Source organism: Cricetulus griseus, chromosome 3 (genome assembly GCF_003668045.3).
Source record: "Cricetulus griseus strain 17A/GY chromosome 3, alternate assembly CriGri-PICRH-1.0, whole genome shotgun sequence".
In the NCBI taxonomy this organism is placed as follows: Eukaryota; Metazoa; Chordata; class Mammalia; order Rodentia; family Cricetidae; genus Cricetulus; species Cricetulus griseus.
Window position 1 is genome coordinate 279,994,375 of NC_048596.1, and position 21,725 is coordinate 280,016,099.

The 21,725-nt window shown below is 41.4% G+C and overlaps 1 protein-coding gene across 2 annotated transcripts in view; it reads right to left on the bottom strand.

Moving 5' to 3' along the window:
* Nucleotides 1–21,725, bottom strand: part of Testin-2 — a 66,738-nt gene that overhangs the window by 35,220 nt on the left and 9,793 nt on the right. Inside the window, exons 6-8 of one of the 2 annotated variants that reach the window (XM_027409682.2) lie at nucleotides 19,342–19,504; nucleotides 18,323–18,440; nucleotides 17,643–18,021 (exon numbers count right to left, since the gene is read on the bottom strand). In XM_027409682.2, coding sequence (XP_027265483.1) covers nucleotides 17,922–18,021; nucleotides 18,323–18,440; nucleotides 19,342–19,504 — 381 coding nt within the window. In that variant the 3' untranslated portion in view covers nucleotides 17,643–17,921. Of the gene's footprint in view, nucleotides 1–17,642; nucleotides 18,022–18,322; nucleotides 18,441–19,341; nucleotides 19,505–21,725 lie in introns of those variants that run through there. The other variant, XM_027409684.2, reaches the window with a different exon arrangement.

Genomic DNA, 21,725 nt, shown 5'->3' on the forward strand with positions numbered 1-21,725 from the left:
TTCTATCATCTTCCTGATGCAGCCATCCTCATTTTCATCATGTGTTGGTGGTCTTGGTTGAGAGGAGCCATTTAATCTGTGGTTTGGGGAGTGTAAGTCAGGAGGATAATTTCTCATGGGGATTTGGTGAGGACACCATCATCTCCATAGACAAGAAAAAGCTAGACACAATCTTTCTCACTTCTAAGGAAGTCTGGTATCATTTTGCAAGATCCCCCCTTATCTCTGAGAACTCTGGAGAGTCAAGACAACACTGTACCTGCCTCAGTTGTCTTCTGGAGTGTCTGAAATCTTTCCTTAAGTGTGGAAAATTAGTTGTGATTTCACTTTTTACTGCTAGATGGAGGAGCAGGATGGGAGGGTCCAGAAGCCTCTTCCAGGGAAAGCAGTTTTCACTAAGCCAAACATCTAAATTTTTGTTCTCCAGCACAAACTAAAGATGCAGTTCTAGAGGATGGTTTGGTGTTATTTTTTGTGAAGAACAGTACAGAGTGCAATCATGCTCTCTGTATAACAAAATCTACCATACCGCCTTATTAAGAGCCCTGCCACAAGATGGTGCTAGGTCATTTTCTCATGGCTGGTCAGTCGGAGCTTGTCAAATGCCGTTAGGGGGGTTAGTGAGATGGAGTTACTGCTTCATAGTTTTGTTCAGACCTTGCAATATTCCCAGCATATTTACCCTGGCTCTACAGGTGTCGCTGGGCACATATAACATCAAAGATTTCATAAGATTGGGTGTAGATCAGGTGAAAGAGAACACAGCTCCCAATGCCCAGGGGTGCAGAATTGTGTATAACATCTTCAGGCTGCCATGAAGTCATAGAGGACAAGTACTCACTTGTTGGAGAGCTTTAAGCAATTGCTTTAGAACTTGCACAGGACTGTCAGCCCCCATGTGTTTTCTTCACAAGGCTCAGGGAGTAGTGGATCCTGCACAGCCCTACCCAAGCCAGCATGGCTTGTCTGGCTGTCAATGACTCCCTTCTTCTCCTTTGTACCCTGACACTGAAGCCTGAGAGGTCTGAGGGAGAACTAAACCTACTTTTTCCTTACCTATGTACCTATGATAAGGTTAGCATATGAATTAGGCATCTGGTTTAGAGACAACTTTTAGATAAGATCAGCCCACCAGACCAAGAGACATTCTCAAGATAAAGGCAAATAGAGGCATGAAACTCTGGGGGAGTTTCTCTGTTGTGTAGTTATTGAGATAAACTGCCAGGCCATGGGAGACTACAGCCTCTACCAGTCAGCAAAAACCTTCCAACAGGGACTCGTTGGTACAAAAATGCTGATAACAGTGGATTAATATCTACTTAGAGTAAAAATGTCCTGGGATTCACATCTGAATTTGGATCTCCAAAGTATCAGGTGTTGTATCCCACACAGCACAAGTTGGTTGCTATGAAGGCAAAGGCCCTCTCAGTTCATGCAGTCCCCAGCTTACTCCCTGTCACTATCAGGCAGCTCACACAATAGACTACATGGCTTATGAAGAAATCCCACAGTGGTTGTTGCAGTCTTTGAGAATGCCATGCAGTACTTCATGGCCAGTTCTTCACCTCATCTGGAAGAAGAGCACAATTTCCACTTAGTAGAGTGAACACATCATGGCAGTTTGATTACATTAACCCCGTTTAAACACCAAATCATAGGCCACACTTAACTGACAGGATCTGAGAAGGCAGAGGCTCAGCTCCTGATACTAACAGTGACCTCACACAGGACTGTGAGGCATGGAGCAAGTCGGATGTATGGTGTGGACAAGAGGTAATGAGTCACATGGCAGAACTTAGATTAACATAAATGGGTTCATTTAAGGTTTGAGAGCTGGTTGAGAACTAGCCGTGGCGAAGGCCAAGCTTTCATTCTCCGTGTCATTATTTGGGAGCTGGCAGTCCAAGGGAAGTCTGACTACACTTTTTTCTTTCATTTTTTTTAAAGTTTACATATATTTGTGATTATAGGTGAAAGACCCCCGAAGAGGTACTTTCGTAGAAGGAGACCCGCACCCAGGAATCAGCGAGACCACGAACTTGGATGCAAACTGCAAGAGGCTTTATTGGAGATACGGGTACCCGGGCGACTTAGCTTCTGTGAGGCCAAGCGCGCCGAGCCAAGGGAAAGGGGTCCTTATATAGGGAAAAAGGCGCAAGCTAGAAGCAGGGATTCTATTGGATAATTATAATGAGGCATTGTACAGAGCTATTCCCATTGGTCAAAGTAAATGAGGCGCTATACAGGGTTATTCAAATGAGGCGAAGTATAGAGTCATTCAAATGAGGTGAAACACAGAGTCTTTCAAATGAGGCGAAATACAGAATCATTTCTATTGGATGGTTCAAATGAGACACAGAGCCATTCCAGATCAGCATATTCTCAAGGTCTGGTGTCTGGTACAACAGACTCAATTCCCCCCCCTCCGCGTCCAGATGGCTGACCTTGGGGGCGGAGACCTTGGGACGGAGTGTTTCTCATCAGGTGGGGGTGTGGGGGCGGGGCCCCGGGCCGGCCCACCTGGTGCTCGTTGCTCGGCCCCAGCCCCGAGGCGCGGTGCCAGGCGGGGCGGGCCGGGGGCGCGAGCCCTGCCGGGGTGAAGGCTTGGGAGGCCCCGGCAGCTCCGCGGCCCCCGTGTCCTTGGCCTTGGAGGCGGCTCCCCGCTCGCAGCTCCTGGACAAGCAGCACCGCTGCTCTCCCAGCTCAAGTTCCCCTTCCAGGCGCCGCCCGCGCTGCATTCTCCAGCCCCTGGCCGAACCCTGGCCCTGCCCTGCTCAGTCCCCGCCACGCTGCCCTCAGTCAACTGCTCCTCCCGCCTGCTCCAAAGAGAACACCCAGCACCGGCACAGGCGGGGAAGACAGAGGGGCAGGGGGCATGCAGAAGCATTCCGAGCGGGTCTTTCATAGGCATACTCTGAAACTTCTGTGTTCCCTCTCTGTAGGATGATGATTCCTTGTCTCTGTTGCCAACTGCTGACTGCAAACAGTAATTCATTTTTAATTATGAAATATAAACATTTGGCAACTTATGCCTGTTCTTCATCAGCCAGTTCATGCTAGTGTTCTCCACCAAAACCACCAACAACAACCAGAACAGCGTGAGTTGGGAAATTCCTTCTGCTCTGTCTCTCAGAATAAACACCTAAAAATAATGACAAAACAGTGGGTGCAGACTCCAAGGGCCTGATGGTGGCTACATGAGTGAAACATTCTAAGTTCACTAGAATTATATAAATGCTAGGTAAGACTGAGTGAGAGGGTTCATTGTTATCAGGGTTAGGGCTGTAATCTCTCAAGTAAATACACCAGAAATAAAATTTAGCATAAGTCCTTTGATTAGACACCTGCTTAGATGTGTACAAAGAATCCCACCCACCTATTTTTACAATGTCAGTCAAGCAAATACGATGGAACTCAAAATTACCAGAATCCAGAAGCTCCTGTTAGACCTCATTGAAGAAGTGCTATCTTTATTTAAAATATTAAAGATTCAATAAATAATGAAAATCAGGTAAATTAATACACATGAAAAATAGCTAAATTTAAATATCACAATGAACTTCCAATCATGGAATTCAACAAAAGAAATGTGACAATACCTCCAATACTTCAGCTGTAGTATGTAAAGACCACAAATGAAACAGTTACATTAAAAGTGAAATGTCATTATTAGCTGGGCAGTGGTGGCGAATGCCTTTAATCCCAGCACTCAGGAGGCAGAGGCAGGTGGATCTCTGTGAGTTCCAGACCAGCCTGGTCTACAAGAGCTAGCTCCAGGACAGCCACAGAGAAACCCTGTCTCGAAAAACCAAAAAAAAGTCATGATTATGGGACCACTTTTCCTCATGACTTACTAAAAGGAACTATGCTTATCACTGTTGTAGAACTGGAAGGAAGTGCAGCTGGCATCAACTGCAACAGAGACAGGCCCTATCTGTGCCATGCTGAACATGTCCTCAGCCACTGGGATTTGTCCCAAGTCTGTGATACTAGGATGGAATTCTTGGGATTATACCTCCAGGGTCTCTCCCCTTAAAGTTTTTTTTTTTTTTTTTTTTTTTTTTTTTTTTTTTTTTTTTTTTTGCAGATTTTTTATTTGAATTGAAACAAGATTGTTTTACATGACAATCCCAGTTCCCTTCTCTCTCCCGTCCTCCCCTACCACACTCCCTCCCAACTAAAACCCTACCTATCACATATCCTTTCTGCTCCCCCTGGATGGTGAGGCCTTCCATAGGGGGTCATTAGAGTCTATCATATCCTTTGGGATAGGGCCTAGGCCCACCCCTGTGTGTCTTGGCTCAGGGAGTACTCCTCTATGTGGACTGGGCTCCCAAAGTCCACACCTGTGCTAGGGATAAGTACTGATCTACTACAGGAGGTCCTGTAGATTTCCGAATTTTCCTCACTGAAACCCATGTTCCTGGGGTCTGGATCAGTCTCCTGCTGGTTTCCCAGCTATCAGTCTGGAGAGCAAGAGTTCAGGTCAGCTGTTTCTATGGGTTTCACCAGCCTGGTCTTGACCCCTTTGCTCTTCACTCGTCCTTCTCTGCAACTGGATTCCAGTTCAGTTCAAGGTTTAGCTGTGGGTGTCTGCTTCTATTTCCACCAGCTGCTGGATGAGGGCTATCAGGTGGCATATAAGTCAGTCATCAATCTCATTATCAGGGGAGAGCATTTAAGGTAGCCTCTCCTCTATTGCTTAGATTGTTACCTGTTGTCATCTTTGTACATCTCCAAACATTTCCCTAGTGCCTGATTTTTCTGTAAACCTAAAATGTTTCCATCTATTATGATATCTCCATTCTTGTTATCGTCTATTCTTTGCCTGACTCAACCTTTCTGCTCCCTCATATCCTCTTCTCTCCCTTTAAAGTTGAAGGAAGAAAAATGCAGTTACTGCCATCCATCTCATGGGAAGTACAGCTAGAAAAACAGCACTTGGCAGGCCAAAGGTGAGGACGTCTAAGTCTGTGCCCCTATAAAACGTCACCGAAAGGACAATGGCACCGGAAGACCTGACATGGAAACAGCTCACAATCTGTGATACTCCCTACGTCTTCTGTTCATAATGAATGTTCACAGATGAGAAATCTGTACTCTTTGTGGAGTGGCTTTCATAGTTTCTGTGTTCAAAGCAGCAAGAAGAGGTTCATGGAAACTGTACTCCTAAACAAAGGCTGACACTGTAATGACAACACCCGTGGTTTACAGAGAGCTTCTAAGACCTAAACCTGGATTTCTTTATTTCTGTGAATATGTTTCAAGCTTTCTTTCACTTACAATGGTTTTGGCTGTGGGCTTTCTGCACATTGACTTCATTGTGTTGGTCTTTGTCTCCTGTATCCTTAGATACGCCAAGACTTTTATGGAAAAGCAGTGTGGGATTTTGTTAAAGGCATTCCACTGGCATCCTCAGTAAGATAAGTTTATAAAATATATAGTTTAATAGTTATAGTTGATAGTTAAGACTGAGCTAGCAGATAAGAAATCCTAATCATTGGCCATCAGCATTGTACCTAATATTAATCTCTGTGTGTAATTTTGGGAAACCACATGGCGACAGGGCTTGGGCAGCTGTTGGAAAGATTTTTTGTTACACTCCATCTTTTTTTCTTTCAGATTTTTTATTTGAATTAGAAACAAGCTCCCTTCTCCCTTCTCCCTCCCTTCCTCCCCTACCACTCCCCCCCAACTAAAACCCTACCTATCACATATCCCCTCTACTCCCCCTGGATGGTGAGGTCCTCCATAGGGTGTCATCAGAGTCCATCATATCCTTTGGGATAGGGCCCAGGCCCACCCCCCCATCCCCCACCCCATGCCCCCATACCCCCATCCCCCACCCCCCACCCCCCATCTCCCATCCCCCCACCCCCCACCCCCATGTGTCTTGGCTCAGGGAGTATTCCTCTATGTGGAATGGGCTCCCAATGTCCACACCTATGCCAGGGATAAGCATTTAATAGAATGATAACATGGTTTGTGTCATTGAATCTGTGTGGTTGTGCACATTTATTGACTTCAGCAAATGCACCAGCTCTGCATCCCTGAAGTGAAGATGATTTCATGTGTTCTAGGATTCAGTTGGTTAGGATTTTATTGAGCATTGATACATTTACATAGATCAGAAAGTTTAGCACACAAATCTATCATTCTGTTTGGTCTTAGTCTGATGTTGGTATTGAGGTACTACTGGCTTCATAAAAATAATCTGGAAATGCCCTTTCCTTTTCTATTTTATGGACTAATTTGAGAAGAATTGGTGTTTTATCCTTTAGAAGGATGGTAGATTGAACGCTGACTCTACCTGGTCCTGGGTTTTTACAGTCTGGACATTTTAAATAGTTGCTTCTATGTTGGTTGTTTTGGGTCTGTTTAAATTATTTGTTTCATCTTGACTTCACTTTGGCGTGTATATACATCTAGAAATCCACCCATTTCTTTTATATTTTCAATTTAGTGGGATATAACATAGAAATGGATGTCCTTATGGGACTCCAAATTTCCTCAGCATCTGTTGTAATGCCTCACTTTCCATCCCTGATTTTGTTAATTTGGCTCTCTGATAATTTCCTTTTAGTTATCTTAGCTAAAAGATTTAAAATCTTGTTAATCTCTTTAAATTTTCATTTCCTTAACATAATATTATGCTTAAAGTCTTAGCTAGAGGAAAGAAGAGAAAAGGCAATAAAGAGGACACAAATAGACAAGGGGTAAGGTAAAGTATCCTTCTTTGCAATGGTATGATTCCACACATAAAAGATTCTAAACACTACCATAAAGCATCCAGGGTGGATAAACCCTTTCAGCAAAGTACTAGAATTCAAAATCAATGCATAAAACAAGTATAATTTCTATATAACAGCAAAACACATCTTGAAAAAGAAATGAGAGAAACAAAGCTATTCACAATAGCCTCACAGATAATTTGGAATAAATATAACCATGTAGGCTTGTACAATGAAAACTGTAAGACACCGAAGAGAGAAATTGAAAAAGTTACCAGGATATGGGAAGCCATCCCTTGCTAATTGTTAGGTAGGATTTACAATGTGAAAATTGTAAAGATACCTAAAGGCTCAATGTAATTCCTAACAAAATTCCAATTAAATTCTTCACAGAAATAGAAAAAATTAAGATTCAATGGAAACACAGAAGATAAGGAATAGCTAAAAAATCCTGACTAATAAAATCACTGCTGAAGCTATCACCATTTCTGGTTTCTAGTTATATTATAGAACAAAAGTTAAAAAAAATAGCATTTCACTGGTGCAAAATCCTACACGTTGATGAAAGTGACATAATCCAGGACCCAGATGTAAGCACAGCCAGGAAGTTTTTGAAAGAGTCCAGTGGGATCACATTGGAGATAAGACAGTATCTTAGCCGGGCATTGGTGCCTTTAATCCCAGCACTCGGGAGGCAGAGGCAGGTAGATCTCTGTGAGTTCGAGACCAGCTTGGTCTACAAGAGCTAATTCCAGGACAGCCTCCAAAGCCACAGAGAAATCCTGTCTTGAAAAAAACCAAAAACAAACAAACAAACAAGACAGTATCTTTGACAAATAATTCTTATCTTATGGATACTGGCATATAGAAGATTGAACTAGACCCTTACCTTTCACTCTGCATACAACTTAACACAAAGTAGATCAAAGGACATCAATGTAAATCCTGATACCATGGATCAGGAGAAAGTATGGAATACACTTCAACTTACATGTCTAAGAATACTCTGAACAGGATCCCAGTAGCACAGGCATCAAGACTGATAATAGACACATAGAGGCCTCACAAAGATTTAAGAAAGCTAAACATGGCAAAAGATACCATTATTCAAGTGATAAAGTAGCCTGCAGGAATGGGAACATTTCATCATACGTGTAACAGCAGATTCAAATCTGAAGTATATGGGGCTCATGTCTTCAATTCCAGCACTCAGGAAACAGAGAGGTGGATCTCTGTGAGTTTGAGGTCAGCCTGGTCTACAGAGTGAGTTCCAGGACAGCCAGGGCTACCCAGAGAAACTCTGTCTTGAAAAACAAAAATAAAACAAAATGAAATGAATGAATATAAATAATTTTAAAAAGGTAAACAAGAAAACAAAAAAATTAACTCAAAATTGGGTCATGGAACTAAACAGAGTTTTCTAAGAAGAAATGCAAGTGGCTGAGAAGTATTCTTTGAGGCTGATCAACATCCTTATTCATAAGGGAAATACAAAATAAAACTACTTTGATACTTTGTCTTACCCCAGTCACAATCGCTAAGATGGAATAAAAAGGATAAAAATAAAACCCAAACAACTAATGCTGTTATAGATGAGCACTTATTTTCTGCTGGGAATACGAGTTAGTGAAGCCAGTCTGGAAATCATTGTAAAAGTTCCTCAAAAATCTAGACATAGACCTACTACTGATCCAGTTATACGACTTTGGGATATGAACCCAAAGAACTATCTGTTTTGCTATAGAGATACCTGCTCTATATGTTTATTGCTACTCGGTCCACAATAGCTGGGAAAAGGAAATAGCATATATTCCTATCAACTGAGGAGTGGATAATGAAGATTTGGTACACACACACACACACACACACACACACACACACACACACACACAACTCACACACACACTCTCTCTCTCTCTCACACACACACACACATACACACACATTCTCTCTCACACACACACTCTCACACTCTCTCTCACACACACTCACACAGACTCTCTCTCTCTCTCTCTCTCTCTCACACACACACACACTCACACAGACTCTCTCTCTCTCTCTCTCTCTCTCTCTCTCTCTCTCTCACACACACACACACACACACACACACACACACACACGGCACAGGCATACACACACTCACACACACACTCACATTCACACACACTCTCTCTCTCTCACACACACACACTCACACACACTCACACACAGCACACACACACACACACTCACAACACTCTCACAACACACTCACACACACACACTCACAACACTCTCTCACACACACACTCACACACACACACTCACAACACTCTCTCTCTCTCTCTCTCTCACACACACACACACACACACACACACACACGGCACAGGCAAACACACACTCACACAACACACTCACACAACACACTCACACAACACACTCACACACACACACACACACACACACACACACGGCACAGGCATACACACACTCTCACACACACACACACACACACTCTCACACACTCTCACACTCACACATTCTCTCTCTCACACACACTCAAGGCACAGACATACACACACACTCACACACACACTCTCTCTCTCTCACAAACACAGCACAGACACACACACACACACACACACACACACACACACATTGTGATGTACTATTCAGTTGTAAAGAAAATAAAATTATGAAAGTCATAGGTCCATTCATTAATGGAGTTGAGAATAAACATTCTGAATGAGGTAACCCAGACCCAGAAATACAAATGTCATGAGTTCTCTCTCTCATTGCCAAAACTTGCTTAAAACTGGATCCCCAAGTGAAGTCAAGAAAAATAAAGGCCCCATAAAAGAGGGAAAAGTGGTGGATAATGGAATAGGAAGGGTTAAACGATGTGGGGATTGGGAGGATAAGGTAGAGGAGGAAATATGGGAAGAGATAATCGATAGAAAAGACCTATGGACATCCCACACAAATGCGTGTTATTGTAAAAGCTTTCACAATATTTACATGGACATGCGTAATAGGAGTTTATATGTGGTGGTTTGTGTGGGACTATGGAAATGTCTGACTAGTTTCATGCCAACTTGACACAAGTTAGAGTCCTTGGAGAAGAGGGAACCTCAACTGAGAAAATGCCTCCATAAGATTGTTGTGTACACAAAAGGCCGCAGGACATTTTCTTAATTAATGATTGATGCATGATCGTTCCACCCGTTGTGGGTGGGGCCAACCTTGACTGCTAACCCTAGTTTCTATAAGAAATCAGTCTGAGCAAACCATGAGGAGCAAGTCAGTAAAAAAACAAAACAAAACAAAAAGCACTGCTTCATGGCATCTGTCTCAGTTCCTGCATCCAGGTTACTGCCCTGTTTGAGTTCCTGCCTTGGCTTATCTCAACGGACTGAGAAGTAAGTCAAATAAACCCTTTCAAGTTGCTTTGGCCATGGTGTTTCATGGTTGCAATAGAAACCTCAACCAAGACATTTCCCTCAGATGTGGATGAGATGTGTGAGTACTTGTTCCCAGTTGGTGGCATTGTTTGGGGAGGTTTAAGAGGTATGGCTTTGCTGGAGGAAGTCTGTTATTGGGAATGAGCTTGCAGTTTCAAACGTGAATTCTCAGCTTCTGCTCCAGCCACCATATCTGCTGCTTGCTGCCATGCTTTCCCACTATGACAGACTTGTCTTTCTGGAATTGTAAGCAAAATAAACCTTCTATAAGTGGCATTGCTCATATGTTTTATCACCACAACAGAAAAGTAACTAACATACATAAAGTTATTCCATAATGGGGGCATAGAGACAATTCTAATAACAAATTATAAAAGTCATCCCTGAAAGTATAGTCTTTAGAGCTAATTCTATTACATTATAAGCTATCACATAAATATCCCAGTTCCAGGAATTTACCTATTTTTGAGTTGTTGGTCACTGAGGACACACGGATACCCCTAAACATTACAGATTATTGCCATTCCTCCTGGCTTCTCTTCAGAACTGCATGAGAAGATTCTATAGCCTAACAACATAAGCTTGAGTCATAGGCATGGAGAAATTAAGTGTTGTGACCTGATGCTGCATGCTACTGGGTAGGTATCCCAGTGCTAGAATGTTCTACACATGCTACCAGTGTCCTGGGGGTGGGGGGAGCAATCCACAAGCTTACCCGGCTGTGAACCCTCCCAGCTGCAATAACAATTGAGCTGGCCAAATATACTCACTGATACAATAGTGTCATAAATGTTATGGGAATATGCAACCATTTTTGGACTGGATTTCAGGTCAATGCGACTCATGTCAACTTGGTTAAAAGCCCAGGGTTTATTAGGTTGTCAGCTCTAGGGGAGAACTTAATGGACACAGTATCAAACTGGCCTTTAAGTTATTATTTTTATGCCCATAGATTAGTACAGCTCTCAATCTTCATCAGAAAATCTTGCTTTTCAGTAGACAGTAATTGAGACACAGTGCTTATCTCTAATTGAGACATCTAAATTATACCAATACCTCAAAGGCCAAGAAGAGGGGACAGAACGGTTGCAAGAACCTAAGAAGTGAACATCCGCATAGAAACAGCATTTGTTGTACTTAACAAGTGTGTTGCATACATGAGCTTACTATGATCATGACAGCAAGAACATGAAATGGCAGCATTAAGACAGCCAAAATCAATGTGGGCAGAGGAGGGACTCTGTTCTACTTTGCTTTATATTGCTGTCACACTTGCAATGTGGGAAGGCAAGGTGCAAGCCTCAATCATAACCAGTCATTGAGGAAAGTTAGGGCAGGAACTCAAGCACCCCTGCTAAGTTCCACTAACGCAGAATATGAATCCAAGTACAAACAAACACATCCCCGAGAGTTAGGGATGTTAGGGGCCACCAGGCCTGCCTTTTTGGCAAGTATGCACCAGGAGAAGGGCTATGTCTTGGTTCCTTCCCTTCCAAATCTTTCTGGCATATCTTTTTGGAACAATCTGAGAAAACAGCTACTCATTCCTCAGCCTCACACCTGGTAATGTGACTTCAAAATCCAACTCACTTCCTGAATGACAAGGATTCCAGTGCTAAAACCCTGGATACCAGAACCACCAGTGTAGGTGAGGCACAAGGGAATACCAGTTCCAGAATTCTAGGCTTTGCTCTTATAAGGTTTTGTATGGGTGCCATGACACTTGCTAACTTTTCTGTTCATGTCAGATGAAATCAGAGGGTTTTACCTTGTTGGGATCTGCAAGATAAAGATCCCTGTTAGGAATAGGGAGTGAATGTTGTTTTTAACTAAATGTCTATCATTCTATTTAACAATAAAGACTCAGGAGTCAGATGTTGGGGTGAAAACCTGGTAGCTCAGAGAGGCTGAGAAGCAGCCAGCTGCCCTTCCCTTTTTTGGCTGGAGACCCAGAAAAAGAGATTCTTTCCAGCCATCCCAAAGCAAAAGACCACAAAACTCCAAGTCCCTCCTTTCTTCTTCCTATGCCTCTCTCTCTCAGTCTTCTTGGCTCCTCTACACTCTCTATGGCTAATTCCTGTCAACTAGTTGCTGGCTCAACCCCCTGATCCAATGTAGATTTTATTAACAGTCTTGAGTTTCATAGTAGGATCAAATATCCCACAAGTGATGGTCATTGCTGCTTATATGAAGAAGGTCAGCTGAGACCTCTTGTAGCCAGGTCCATGATTGTAGTCACAGTGATCCTTTGTAACCTTGGCCTTCTGAGAGGAATGGTGACCTCCTGGGATTCCTCACTCCCTCCTCTGCTTCTCCATACCAGGGATGCTGAGGTTGAGGCGATAATCTCATTCTTAGGATCTGCCTGATTCCACAAGGAGTCTCTCCAGGGTCCTTTTCCGGTGTCATTCCCCATCCTGTGGCATTATTGAGGATACTCACTCCTTTTTACACATACTCTGGAGACTGAGCTCTTCATGAGTCACTGAGATTCCAGGATCTGTTCCATCTGTACCTGGACTAAGGCTTTAAATTCCAAGTCTGTGACTCTGAGTCATCGGACCTAATCACTTATCCCTTCCCCTTTCAAGTAACTATATGGGCAACTGGACTGGACCTCAATACTCTGGAATTCTAAATAGTTCCTGAGATTTAGCTCCACACTGTCTGGATGTCTGAGTTTGGGTTGCTGTCATGGAATTCAGGGACGGAAAAGGAGAATTCCTTCCAAAGTATAATGGTCTCAGACGAGAAAAATGCTTATTATAAAGACAACTTGGAAGTTGGCCCAGGAAACAAGGTTGTAGTTAATCCTGTATGGATTTTCAGTCTAACCCTGTTTTTTTTTTTTTTTTTTTCTTTTAGAGCTAGAGACTGGGTAAAAAATATCTACAGGAAGGAAGAGGTCTCCTGAGATTGCTTGGCAGCTGTGCTTCATCCTCTCCTATCTCTTCACTGGTTCTTCCCCTTTCCAGTTTGTTATGAAACTAATTACTCAACATGAATGTTCCTTTTGATAAAAGGTATTGTTGTATATTAATCCTACCTGTAGTAAATGAAAAAGTCCATTTCCCCCCAAGTTACAACCCAACTAATTTAAAAAGTAAAATGTGATCTAGTTTGTTGTGTTCCTATAATCATCTGCTTGAGAAGTGACTTAATTTACAAACTAGGTTCATGACAAAGCATATGGCCATGTGTACTACCTGGTGTTCTGATCAGGTGACAATTTCCTTTCGCTGGTGTCTTTCAAGTTTGTCCCAGAAAGAGACTGTAAAGCTGCAACTTCTGGGTGGTGCTTGCATAACATGTGGAACCACTAGTAAAGCAGGCTCCAGTCTTCCCAGTCAGGCCATATGGGGCACACCCCATGAGGCCATACGTATATGCTTGGGAGCAGACAGCATATTAATGGTAGTAAAGCCATAGGCATACGGGCAACTTGTACATGTAATTTTCTTGTGCCTTCAGGACCTACCCAGACCCAATCATGCATATCTCATTTCCATTTGATAATGGATTGCTGCTGTACTCATCCTACTTCATGATTTGGTGGATCAGTTAATACCCAATTCATGATGGGACACTCAGGTGAAATGGTAAGTGGATGGCCTAGTTTCAAATGCTCAGTTTCCACTAAGACCCAATAGCAGGCTAAAAACTGTCTCTCAAAGGGAGAATAGTTGTCTACAGATAATAAATAGTAGACCCTTGCTCCAAAATCACAAAGGTTTCTTCTATAATTCCCCTATAGGAGACTGCCAAATGCACCAAAAAAAAAAAATCCCTATTTACCACTGACACCTCTAATAGCATCCTATCTACTGGATCATAGGGTCCAAACAATAGAGTAGCCTGCACAGCAGTGTGGACCTGTTGAAAAGCCATCTCCTGTTCCAGACCCTACTCAAATCTAGCAGCTTTCTGAGCCACTTGGGTATACGGGCCAGAGTAATACACCCAAGTGAAGAAAGTTGGGTCTCCAGAATCCAAATAGGCCCATTGTACTTCTTGATGGTAGGAGGGGTCAGGCGCAATAACTTATACTTCACCTTAGAAGGAATATTTCTGCATGCCACACACCACTGTACTCCTAAGTGTTTCACTGATGTAGAGAGTCCGTGAATTTTGGTCAGGTTTACTATGCACTTTGGTTAGGTTTATTATGCACTTTTTTTTCCCCTAAGAAGTCAAAAGTGGTTCTTCCTCTTGCTCACTTGGTCCAGTCAGCTTAATGTCACAAATATAGGATACCAATGTGATATTTTGTGGTTAAGACAGATGATCAAGATCACTTCAATCACAGGGCTTAAGAGTTCATGTATTCTGGATGTAAAACTGTAAAGGTATACTGCTGACCTTTCCAAAAACATTCATTCTGTTGGTCCTTAGGGACAGGTAGCAATAAAAAAAGACATTTTCTAGATCGATAGCTGTGTACACGAGCCAGGAGTTGTGTTAATCTGCTCATGTAGGGACAACATCTATGGTACAAAAGCTGCAACTGGAATTACTCTGGAAGTCTTTCTCCTCCCTTGTCTTTAGAAACTATGTTGCAAAATATGAGTTACTTTTATAAAAAGCTTGGTTAATAGGCAAGAATGGATGAGACTTTTGTAAATGACTTCCATTTCCCTCTCTGAATTTTCTATTTTTTTCCTTAATCTTCATCCCGAGTTTTAATTCTAGAAACTTACCACTATGAAAAAAAAATGCCAGAGTTTAAGATGAAGAAAACGGAAGACGTTCAGGTAGATGAAAACAGTAATGGATATGAATATATAGTATTTACATTTTAGCTTCTACAATGTAGGAAGCATGGACTCAACCCAGAAATGTACTAAATATTGTAACTCTCCTAATTATATAGATACATATTCAATATAGAAATATTTTAAGGAATTTCTCATGTGATTTTGATGATAATATTTTAACCATGTTATATTTGTTGGATAAAATGGAATCATTGTGCCTTCTTAGTCATTCACTATTTTCTGCTGGAGAATAAACTGATAATCCACACAGAAGATCAATCTGAACTATCACTCTTTTTATTATGGTAAAATATATATAACATAAAAGTTTCCATTTTAGTCTTTAAAATACTCAGATCAATGGCATTAGTAACATCTACATTGTCATGCAAATACCATCATCATAGATTTGTAAGTCCATATGAAACTGTACTAATTAATTTGTAATCTTCCACTTTCTCCCAAACCCAGCATCCACCATTTGTTCTCTGTATGTATGAATTGTATATTCTTATGGGTTAAATGTCTGTACCTGTCTTGGTTAGGGCTTCTATTGCCATGAAGAGACTCCATGACCATGGCAGCTCTTGTAAAGGAAAACATTTAATTGGGGTGGCTTATAGTTAGTCTGTTATCATCATGGTGGGACACGCAAAGTCCACCAAGAAAACCCTGAGATGTTGATTCTCTCCCGAGGATCTCCCACCCAGTCCTGGACTGGGTGCTTTGCTTGTTATGGGCCTTGGATCATTCAGAGATTCACCAATGTGACAATGAATATGGTTTTAGTAAGAAGAAGCTTTTGATTAAAAGTACTGGCCAGGACCTAACCACAGACTCAGAGTTCTCTAAGTAGGGCCTAAGCTATTGTTAGTCCAAGGACTTTGAAGGCAAAACCCACCAAATTACAAATTGTGGGGGTCAAGTTAATTCACATCCTGTCTGGGTAAAGGCAAAGCTTAACATTTTAAAAACAGGTTTCAGACAGATTCATTGGTTACCCTGAGCAAGCAAACTTTTCATACAAAAGTAGAACTTAGCAGTTAGCCCATTAGTTGTGTGACCCATTATCTTTTAAGAGTAGCTGAGGCAGTGGGAGATTTCACAGCAGTCAACAGTGTTTAAGAATAGCCTAACTGCTCAGGGAAGTCATCCATTTTGGGTAAGTTAGCTGATAGAGTACATTTTTTCTCAAGATAGGAGCAGCTTCTGCACGGCTTATAAGCTAAAAACAATTTGTTTTTACAACTTTTCCCAGCACAGTAAATTATCCTTTAAACATAATGTTCATCATCACAGTTTTATAATAAAATTTCCTTTCAATTCAGTACTCCAGACTCTTCCATGAATTCTTAGAAACACTGGGTAGGTGAAAATATCTATTTGTTCTTTTCACCCCAAGGCCTTAACTTTAAAAGTCAGAGCCAGTAGTTAAGATGTAACTGGTGAACTACTTGTAACTGTGCATCTGTCTTTTCTGGGATAGGCATCTCTTTCTCATGACACTGTAAGCAAAGATAAACCAGTTAAATGCTATGGGACACTTGCCATTGACTGGCAATGGCATAGAGCACTTGCCACTGTAGTAAGAAGTTGGTTCACTAAGCATAATAGAGTGAAATGCAGCCCTGACTTTCTGCTCATATAACCAGATGTCCACACAATGATAGTGGTGCATGTTAAACCTACCTCTATCTCATCTTTGTGTTTTTTTTAATCTAGAAATAAATTCACTATTTAGTTTTTGAATTTCTTGTTGCTGTCTCAAGGTATGTAACTTTTAATTTTTTCTAACCTATTTTTCTAACCTATGAACTAATTTTTTGTTCCCAAACACTCATGCCCATCCCAACCCTTTAGAGAATTTCAGCCCTTTTCAATATACAGACCATGGGGATATGATGGACAGACTAAATAGAGCCATATGTTAGTGACATTGACTTGGTCACTCACAATTAACAATGGCTTTGTTAAGTCTCTGTATCTCATAAGTCTGGAGATCAAGTAAGTCAGGAGAGATCAGTTCCCTGAGCCCAAACAGAAAGGCACAATCAAGAAGAAAATGCCTGGTCAAGAGCAAAAGAAGTTTTCTGGAAAGGAAACCTCATCCTTGCTGCCATTGCCGCCAAGTGGCCAGTGATGGAGAGGGATGGTCCTGAAACAATTTGCTCAGGTCTTCCTTCTCGCTGTGTAATTTCACATCTATACTGAACCTTGTCCAGGTGGTCTCAGCCCACCAACTATAGGGCACTGAAGAATTTCATCATCTAATTTGTGGCACAAAGTATACTACTACTTCATCTGTAGCTCATACGCAACACTATTGTTTCATACAATTATGGCAAGGCAGAATGGGTGTTTAACTGGGATCTATAGTCCTGGCCAGACAAGAGGCATTTAACCCCAGGAGGCCATAGGTACCAACATGACCTGTTCCTACAGAATGGGAACACTTGATCCAGTGGACAACGTCGTAAGAGTTTCTGTATGGACACATTGATTTCTTTTCTCTCTTCTACATCAGTATTAACTGAGTATATCTCTCTCTCTCTTTCTCTCTCTCTCTCTCTCTCTCTCTCTCTCTCTCTCTCTCTCACACACACACACACACACACACACACACGCATGCGCGCGCGCACACACACACATGCATGCACGCACACATGCACACAATTATGTCCTCATGTTATATTAAGGGACGAACTAGAAAAAGAAGTTCCATTGTCATTTGGAAATTAAGCTTTATTTTTGAATACGTAAATTTATACATTCTTTTGAAAACAAAAACACAGATTTTTTTTTTAAATAAGAGAGTCATGGCTACAAAACTGCTGATGGCACTAATATTTATGAATTTAGTTCAAATAAAGCATGGATGGACCCTCAGTGACTCAGGTGCCATTCTCCACCCAGCAGAGGCTGGTCTGCGAAGAGGAAAGCTCTCCTCAGTACATGCTGTCCCCAGTCCATGTCATCCTTCTTGACACCCAGCGTCTCACACAATGGGGTAAGTGGCATGTGTAGCAATTCCGCAGTGGTTGTTCCAGTCTTTGGCTATTTTCATGTAGCCTTTAATGCCCCATTCTTCACCCCAGCTGGAAGAAGAGAAGGTTTACCATTAAATAGAGAGAACACAGTGCAGCAGGTTCATTACAACAACTTCCCTTAAGCACCAAGCCAGAAACCACACTTAATCGAAAGACTCAGAAATGACAGATGTTTATCTCCTGGATACCCATAGTTGCATGACACAGGACTGTGAAAATCACTGCCGAGAAAAGACAGGATGTCTTCTATCAACATGTGGTACAGAATGGCAGGTACATCCATATCTAAATACTGACCACAGTAGTTGCTTTCTGAATTTCAAATATAAATGTTTTTTGAAATTTATACCTGTTCTTGACCAGCCAGTAACTGTTGCCATCTGATTCTTCTCCTTCAAAGCCATAGCCGACGACCAGAACAGCATGGTTTTGGTGAACCCTTTTGCACTTTGGCTCATAATAGATGCCTTAAAAAAATAAAACCAAAGTTGGGATGAGAGGCTTTGGTGACCTCACAGTGACCATGCCATCAACAATAAGAAAAGCATTTCTAAGCTTACTGAAATGATATACATGCCAGGTAAGACTAAACAAGAGGCTTCTCTGCTATCAGGGCTGAAGCTGTAAGCTCTCACAGGTAAATGTACCAGAAACAAAATTGAGCACAAACCCTTTGGTAAAATGGTTGCTTGCATGCCTATAAGAAATCTTACTGACTTACTTGTAGAAGCCCAAGCAAAACAAACAGAAAATGAAAATTATTGGAATCGAAAGATTCCTTATAGAAATTATCTGCATAAATGAAATATCTCATTAAAATCTCAAAGGTCAAATGGCTGGAGAAAATTCAGGTAAATTACATCACGTGGAACATTAGGGCTAATTTAAAAAACATTAATTGACTCATTCATGGAATTGTATTGAAGTAATGTAAAATAGTAAAATTTACATAAAACTCCTCATATAGAATGTAAAATCCACAAATGGAAATATTTACTTTAAACATCATGTAAGAAAGAAATCATGAGCCAAGACACACCGGGTGGGGGTGAGGGGTGAGTCTAGGCCCTATCCCAAAGGATACCATAGAGTCTGATGACTCCCTATGGAAGGCCTCACCATCCAGGGGGAGCAGAAAGGATATGTGATAGGTAGGGTTTTAGTTGGGGGAGGTGGTAGGGGAGGACAGGAGGGAGAGGGAACTGGATTGTCTTGTAAAAAATCTTGTTTCCAATTCAAATAAAAAAATGAAGAAAAAATAAAATAGTACTCAAAGACACACACACACAAAGAAAGAAATCATGAAATTGATTTGTCATGGTGGCAGTACAACCTTTATGCATGGATTTCTAGAAGGAAGACACTTACCACTCTCATAGAACTGGAAGGAACTATGTCTGGCATCAATGGCAACAGAGATGGGCCCCACATTAGCCACTGCCTTCATAAGGGCTTCCTCATGTCCTGGGATTTGCACAAAGTCTTTGACATTAGCAGCAGAATTCTTGGCTTGATACCTGCACTCCATAGCCTTTTAAAGTTAAGGGGAAAGAAATTCATTCATTGTCATCTGCCTCCTGGAGAACATGAGCTAGAACCACAGAATTCAGCCCATTGCAGATGAAGATCCCCAAGTCTGCTCTCTTATAAAACCTTCCAGGAAGTGAAACTCTACTGGGAGATTTGGTCCTGAAAATTAGCTCACTTGTTTTCAGTGACACTCCTTTAGTCTTCTGTTCGTGACAAGTATTCACAGTGAAAAGATCTGTACTTTGTGGGGTGGCTTTCCTATTTTCTGAGTTCACAGCAGCAAGAAGGGGTCCTTGGAAAGTACCCATCAAATAACCATACAAAGGATGGTACTGTCATGACAGCAGTGATGGTTTACAGACAGATTCTACTATTTTAATGGGAATGTCCTAGAAGTGCTGTGAGATTTGCTTCATCTATCATGAAGTTGACTGTGGGCTTCCAGCATATTACCTTTATTATGTTGAGCTATGTCTTCTAGAGTCATAGAGTCTCCACTAATCTTATCAGGAAGCAATGCTGGATTTTGTTACAGGTCTTTCCCACATTTAATGAGATGATCATGTGGTTTCTGCCCTTGAGTCTATGTGGTGAATTACAATTAACTTAAGTATATGCACCAACCCTGTATATCTGGGATGAAGCTGTCTTGGTTATGGTGTCTGATCATTGAATGAGTTTCAGGATTTAGTTTTTCCAGTATTGTGTTGAGAATTTTTGCTTCTAAGTTGGTTAGAGAGATTAGCCTATATTTCTCTTTTTTGGTTTACTCTTTGTCTGGTTGTGGTATTGGGATACTGCTTCCTTCATAAAATATTTGGAAGTGTTCCTTCCTTTTACTTTATAGAGAAATTTGAGGAGACTTGGTCTTAGTTCTCTGTGGAAGGAATGGTGAAATTCTGTGCTGAATTCATCTGGCCCTGGGCTTTTTTATAGCTAAGAAATTTTTAATTATAGAATCAATGTCAGTTGTGTGGAGTCACATAAGTTATTTACTTCATCTTGCTTTAACTTTGATAGATCACATGCATCCAGAAACCCACCCATTTCTTTTATATTTTCCACTTTAGAGGAATGTGAAAAATGTAATGTGTAGCCTTTGATCCACTGAATTTCCCCGGGATCTACTGTAATCTTTACATTTCTGTATGAAATTTTAATACTTTTTGTCTTCTCTCACTTTCTTTTAGTGAATTTGACTAAAGAATTTTCAATCCTATTAGTATTTCCCAGGACCCAATTCCTCATTTCATTTAAGTCTCAGCTAGAGCAATAAGACAAGAGAAGGAGATGGAGATAAAAACAAATAGACAAGGGCATGGTGCACTGAACAGTATCCTCATTTGCAGACTACCAGAAAAATCCCTATCGCTGATAAACACCTCCAGCAATGTATCAAAATACAAAGTCAGAACACAAACGTCAGTGTGCTCTGATTTATACTCCACGTATACACCACCAACAAACACATTGACAAGGAAATGAGGGAAACAGTAGCATTCATGAGTCTCAAATGTTTTGGAATAAATCTAACCAATCGAGTGAAGATTTATATGATGAAAACTTTAAGAGACTGAAGGAGACACCAGAAGATGGACAGACACAACCTGCTCCCATGCTCAAGAATGGTTAGCATTGTGAAAATGGCCATTCTGCCAAAAGTATTTTACAGACTCCATGCAATTCCTATCAAAACTCCAATGCAATTGTACACAGAAATTTTTAAAAAATCTTAAAATTCCTATGGAAGCTCACACACCAAAATACACGAGCGTGCGCGTGCATGTACACACACACAAAACAAGTCAGTCACAACAATTTTGAGCAATAAAAGCACAGTTGGAGCTATCATCGTCCTTTCCGGTTTAAGTCTTATCACAGAGATACAGTAATGAGAACAAAATGGTAGTGGCACCAAAGCTGACAAGTACAACACTGGATCGGACACACACAAACCTTCCTTACCCAAAGAAGCCAACAATACCAGTTGGAAAAAAGACAGAATCTTCAACAAATGGCTCCGGTCAGACTGGATAATTATAAATAGAAGAATTTAATTAGATCATTATGCCTCATCCTACACAAATCCCATCTCTGAGTGGACCAAGGACTTCAACATAAGACCTGATAGCCCCAATTTGTTAGAGGAGAAAGTAAGGAAACGCTTCAAGTTAGAAACTTAGGGAAGGATTTTCTGAACAGGGCCCCTAGTAGCACAGGGA